Genomic DNA, 6,598 nt, shown 5'->3' on the forward strand with positions numbered 1-6,598 from the left:
TTTGCTATGCCCATGGCTGAATCTCCGTTGCTATAGGTCTTAGTGAGACTGTTATGTCCACCAACTTTGTTTTTAATGGTCATAATTATCTCTTTAACCAATTTTTTATGTTAATACTTATGATTAAATAAATATATTTATGAAACAAAATCAAATAAATATTCAACCTCATTTAAAAATTATGACCAAGTCTTTCAAGCATGTCAAACTACAAAATAGTTTATAATGTTATTGTACTTAAAAAACATGCAAATAACCACAATCTCAAAATTACAAAAAAAAAAAAAAAATCATATCTTATCCACTTGATTTTCAATTTTACTCCATCTAAACAAAATTAGCTTCTAATCTTCCACTTGGCCAGGTTCATTAGTGTTTGGACTAGGAAAAATTGTTTGGTTAGGAGCATTAAAAGCTTCTGGAACCTGTTGAAAACAAAATAACACAACTTAAAAACAAAATATCACATGAAACAAAAAGTAGAAACACAAAGAAATCACCAAAGACCAAAACACACTACAACCCACCTAAGCCAACATAAAACAACACCACACCAACAAAACAGAAGGACAAAAAAGTAACAACAGAACAAATATAATATACCTGTCTCGAAGCTTGTATAAAGGCATTCACATCTTCACCAGAAAAACGACTTTGAATAAATGACATCATATTTTCCATAATCAAATTTGCCTTCTCTTGATTTTCACGCATTTTCTTAAGTTCATCGAGCAATTCCTGATTTTCAGACAACGAAGCTTTTGATTTGTTAGGTTTCGTAATCTTGCCATTACGCACGCCATACTTCAGATTTTCCTTTTGAGTCTAAAAAATGAAAATAACTTAAATATGAAGAACATAGTCTCTATCTCCATATTAACATATCTACCCTACAACGTGATTTTCGTACAGAAGAAGCATTGATCTCAAGAGCAGACTAAACATGATAGAAATAACACTTATTAACATCACCGAAAGATAAACTAATTATTACAGAATCAAGATCAACCAACGTGTGCACTCATGGTAGAATCTACAAACTCATCCCATTAAATGTGTCCAAAACACCAAAGTCATCTAGTTCCTCTATCTCCACAATAAAAAATGAACTTAAGGAAAAAAATGATCATTTAAAAAACAAGAACTTTGAAGCAAAAAAACTATGAATTCTAGTCAAGAACTATTTCATTGCCATACAAGAACCATATCTCGAATGTCCTAGAAAAACAGTTAACCTAAAAATATACGATTGCATTTACCCTAAAAAAAACAGTAGGAAAGGATAGCAAAGAAAATAGAAATAGAATAAATTTTTATGTCTTCAATTACCTTGGTACCGGAAGGAGAAGGCTCAACTTTCCCTGTTGATTGCAGATGTAATGCATACATTCCCTTGAGATGCATAAAAAAAGGTATAAGAAAATGAAATGGCTTAGTATCTAGTTTAAAGAAAAAGCAATGGAGAATTAGATATCCTCCAAAAGACCAAAGTACACAAAACCATAAGTTTTCAACCATAATTAAGTACCCTCTCAAAGTCGCCTAATTCCTCTAACTTCACAACAAAAAACATAGCAAAAAAAAAAAAAACACAAGGAAAGGATAGCAAAGTAAAGGGAAACAACAAAAACTTTTATGTCTTATTACCTTTGTAACGGAAGAAGGAGAAGACTCGGTTATCCTTGTTGATCGTTGATCTGGTGCAAAACCTTGGAGATCCTTAAAAAAGGTGTTAATAAATGAAATGGTTAAGTAACTAGTTTCAGAATAAATTAGCAGGTCAACTTAAGGGGAACACCTTTTAAATCAACCCCTAAACATCGTAGTTTCTTAACCAAACAAATTAGAGAACATACCTTACTATACAATTCAAAGCTTCTGCGGTAAATTTGATTTGAAGAATCCTATATAAAACAGAAAACACGCTGTTACACATAATTTTTACAAGTCAACAAGTTAAATACTTGCCACACTTCAATGATAGATTCATTGGTACTAAACTGTACCAATTCAAAAGCTCGTTGATAGCACCTAGCTGCCTTCTTAGCATAATAATCCATTTCAGATTCGTCGCTGTGTTTAGATACCATGCCGAAAGCGTGTCCCAGGTACCAAAGAGCCTTATGATGATAGGGTTCCAGAAAAAGAGCTTCCTCCAGCTTCAAAATAGCATCTGAAAAACAAAGTTTCAAGTGAGAAACTTGTTAAATTATCCATTTATTCTCTAATCTTTATTAATTTATCTATAACTTCATATTAAAGATTAAATTATTAAATTAAAGATTAAACATTTAAGTTATTAATTTAATGATAGTTTAAGGTTTCCACAATGATATGTCTTTAAAAAAAAGTCACTTGGAACATGAGATGTCAACTTTTGGAAAGGAAATGTTAGATAGACCAAAGTTCGGAGGAAACCTTTAATGAAGCTAAAAATGAAGTTGATGCAATTAGAGGGACTAAAATATGTGTTTCTAGAGTTTTGATTGTTGCATGGGAATAATAACTTTCCTTATATCTTTGTATCCCTTGGCCCTTAAAATGCAGTGCAACCTTATCAAAATTCATAAATATTTACCCTAAAGAAGAGTCATTACAAATTTGACATGATATGAATGATCATAGATAAAGACTTAAAAAAAAAAATATTTGGAAGAATTGTTAATTCAACAACTTGAAATCAAATAAGCACTTAAAGCTCACAAATTGAAAGAACAAGAACTGATTGGAAAGGAAGTAGAGTTAATTGAAAAAGAGATAGAATTAATAAAGTGACAAATCAAAAGGAAGAGTCCAATTGATGAAATTATGGTGAAGGAATCGAAGAAATGGTATGTGGTCTTTAATAAAAATAAAACCCTCTAAATCACAATTTCAAACAAAACTAAAGACCATTTAATAACAAACAATAAACTAAAATAATTATATAAATAAAATAAAGTAGTTCATGTATATATACACACACACACACACACACACACACACACACACACACACACACACAGAGAGAGAGAGAGAGAGAGAGAGAGAGAGAGAGAGAGAGAGAGAGAGAGAGAGAGAGAGAGAGAGAGAGAGAGAATAAGCACCGTAGATCCTATAATCTTGATCTGGGCCGTCATTGTTATACATGTTTAACAAAGCTCCACCCCATCTTGTCAAATTCTACATATATTAATAAAAGAAAATTATACACAAAATTTCCAACATAACAATGAATATGAAAATAAAAAAGTACATGAATGAAAAATTTGGTAATGGATATGAACGTACATCAGCATCGCGAGGGTTGAAGATGTATTTAGCTTCTGCGATTAGGCATTCTTTGCAATCATTAACCTGAGAGAGGGTAAGGTTAACTTCACTTGATTGGTAACGCAGAGAATCACGTACAAAATTCATTGAATCATGTCTCAATGAGGTTAGGGTTAACTTTGCTTGATTTTGCACGCTTCACAAACGAGAGTGTTTCTAGGGTTTGTAGGGTTATAATCTTGTACAAAATCTATGGAATTACCTTCGTCTCTATGAGGGGGAGATGTGTTTCTAGGTTTTTGAGTGCTGTATGAGGTTAGGGTTTACTTGGTAACACAGAGAAGTATGAATGAAAGAAATAGGGTACTTGCTACAACAGACGTGCAGTCACTATCCATGTTTTAATTTTTTTAATAAAAAATATATTAAATCGTTATTTTATGGAAAACATAGGTGGGTGGGTGACAATGAATTTGGTGTTTTGACTATGTCTATATCTCTCCCCTAACCAATCTTTCTCTGTCATCAAAATAATTTATTTTTATCATTATTTTAGAGGAAAAGACTTGTAGCATTTCATTAATCAAAATATGCTCAATACAATCTGGTATTTCTAGCGATATTCAGAAACTAGATGATGTGGCCGCCTTAGCTAATGAAAGTCCAATATCACCGCATTAGCTAAAGTAAAGAGAAACAACATAAATTTTTATGTCTTATTACCTTGGTTATCCCTCTTGATTGTAGATCTGATCCAAAAATTTCCTCCAAAATCTGAAAAAATGTATTAGTAAATGAAATAGTTATGTAACTAGTCTAAGAATAAATTAGCAGGTCATCTTAATGGGAACACCGTTTAATTCAACCAAACAAATCAGAGAAGTCCTTTTTACAATTTGTAATTAAAATATGGCAATACAATACAAAACATACCTTACTAGACGATTCCAACCGTTTGCGGTAAGTTTCATTTGAAGGATCCTATATAAAATAAAACAGCAAACACTCTGTTACACATTATTTTCACAAGTCAACAGGTAAAACGCATGCCACACTTCAAAAATAAATACGTTCATTGGTATTGAACTAAAACTGTACCAATTCAAAAGCTCGTTGATTGCACGTTGTTTCCTTTTTAGCATAATATATTGAAGAATTGTCGTCGCAGCATTCAGTTGTCCTAATAGAGAAAGCTTCTCCCAGACACGAAAAAGCTTCATGATGGTAGGGGTCCAGAAAAAGAGCCTCCTCCAGCTTCAAAATAGAATCTGAAAATCAAGTTTCAAGTGAGAAACTTGTTAAATTATCTATAACTATTTAATTTAATCTCTAATCTTAATAAAGATTAAATAGTTAAGTTATTATGTTAAAATATTTTAAGGGTCATAAAAAAAATCACTTGGAACATGAGTAGGGACTAAAATTGAAGAGGGGTCAAAGTTCGAAGAAATTTTTAGAAAAATTAAAAAAGAGAAAGTTAATTCATTAAGAGGGACTATACCTACGCTAAACGAGAGCCATTGCAAATTTGACATGATGTGAATGATCGTATAAAGACTTGAAAATAAAAATAAAATAAAAACCGTCCTATTAATATTATAAAGAAAATATAATGCATATTGAGAGAGTAAGAACCTTCCAACTTATAATTGTGATAATGATTGTCATACAACTTTATCATAGCTCCTGCCCATCTTGTCAAATTCTGCAGATATTCATAAAAACAAAAAGTTATACACAAAATTTTCAACCTAACAATGAATCTGATAATCAAACAAGAATGAATCAATTCATAAAAAAAAAAATGAATATAGAAAAAATGAATAAAAAATTGGGGAATGGAGAAGAACGTACATCAACATCGCGAGGGTTTTTGAGGTATTCAGCTTCAGCGATTTTGCATGCATTTTGAGCGTTAAACAGTGAGAGCCTGGAATAATCCAGTACGAATTCCATGGGGAGAGAGAGAGAGAGAGAGAGAGAGAGAGAGAGAGAGAGAGAGAGGTTTCTAGGGTTTTTTTTTTTCGTTACAGGTTTCTAGGGTTTTGTGATTAGATCAGATTAATGAGAGTGATAAATAAATATTAGAATTTGGATTGGGGGTAGTTTGGTATTTTCAATTTTCTCTCATGAACGTTTCTAGGGATATTTTGGTGTTTTGGAAGTTCAAGGCATTTATTTGATTTGTGTTTTGTTAGCTTCTATTTTTGTCACACTACCAAAAAATTTATTTTTGTCGATTTGAAACCCTTGATTGATTTGACCAAGTTTTTATCTTTTGTGGATTTCAATTTATAATTTTGGGTTAAATATGTTTTTGGTTCCTATAAATATATCAACTTTTCGTTTTAGTCCCTCTAAAATATTCCTTCAATTATTAGTCCCTATAAAATTTTCAATCACTACTTTTGGTCCCTATTTTTAAGTTAATTTTTTTATTTTTTGATGAAATTGTACGGAAATGTGTAAAATTTGTAAAACAATTTTTCAAAAAAAAAATTAGAATTTTTTAACAAAACACAAATTAAATATGAAATTTTAAACGTAAAAAATATAAAAATTCATAATAAATTCATGTTTTTTTAAAAAAATTCTAATTTTTTTAGGGAGAGATTCTTATAATATTATGAATTATTCTGCAAAATTTTATTCAAAAATATGAATTCTACATATGAGTTTACTTTAAAGGAGGGACTAAAAGTGAAGATGGAATTTTTGAGGGACTAAAAGTTGAAGGAAATTTTTAGAGGGACTAAAACGAAAAGTTGACATATTTATATGGACCAAAAACATATTTAACCCTATAATTTTTTATCAGGATTTAACCATGATCGTAATCAATGGCAGCTCCTATGCTCTTGTGTGGGCATGTGCCTCCACTAATAATCTAATTCTTTTTTTTCGTCAAGTAGCCTAGTGCCTAGAATTAACCTTTTTCAAGCTCAGTTGGTTGGCACAATGCATAAATATGCAAGGTCCAGGGTTCAAACTCGGCCACTACCAAAAAAAATCTTTTTCAAGGCCAAGGTCCGAACGTCGATCCCTACATATAACAATGTATGTCTCTGTCAACTAAACTATGCTCACAGCACACTAATAATCTAATTCTAGTACTAATATATATAAATAATGGTGTTAAGCTTACTTCTTGCCCCCTCAGTTAGTAAAAAAATGAAAACTCATATTATCAAAATAAAATTAGTCTAATTATTTAATATCGCAATTATTGATAAATTGATTCATCAATCATAATATATATTTTCCATGAACCTAGCTTAATTATTAGTGACATTGCATAATTTATGTACGTGTTTCGAATCCCAAACACCCTGAAATTCTAGCGCAC

At 31.1% G+C, this 6,598-nt stretch overlaps 1 protein-coding gene across 1 annotated transcript; it reads right to left on the reverse strand.

Moving 5' to 3' along the window:
* Positions 1-171: 171 nt before the first annotated feature.
* Positions 172-5,222, reverse strand: LOC146912452 (uncharacterized). Its single transcript, XM_085720580.1, has 13 exons — positions 5,107-5,222; positions 4,888-4,957; positions 4,351-4,520; positions 4,186-4,233; positions 3,976-4,026; positions 3,271-3,336; positions 3,087-3,162; positions 2,007-2,173; positions 1,857-1,904; positions 1,648-1,719; positions 1,330-1,392; positions 604-825; positions 172-425 (listed from the first exon to the last, which is right to left on the reverse strand). Exons 1-13 carry the CDS (start codon positions 5,206-5,208, stop codon positions 345-347), a joined length of 1,236 nt encoding a protein of 411 aa, XP_085576706.1. The 5' UTR covers positions 5,209-5,222; the 3' UTR covers positions 172-344.
* Positions 5,223-6,598: the final 1,376 nt, after the last annotated feature.

Source organism: Medicago sativa, chromosome 6, assembly GCF_051527215.1.
Source record: "Medicago sativa cultivar Bolivia chromosome 6, Bolivia_mono, whole genome shotgun sequence".
Classification (NCBI taxonomy): domain Eukaryota; kingdom Viridiplantae; phylum Streptophyta; class Magnoliopsida; order Fabales; family Fabaceae; genus Medicago; species Medicago sativa.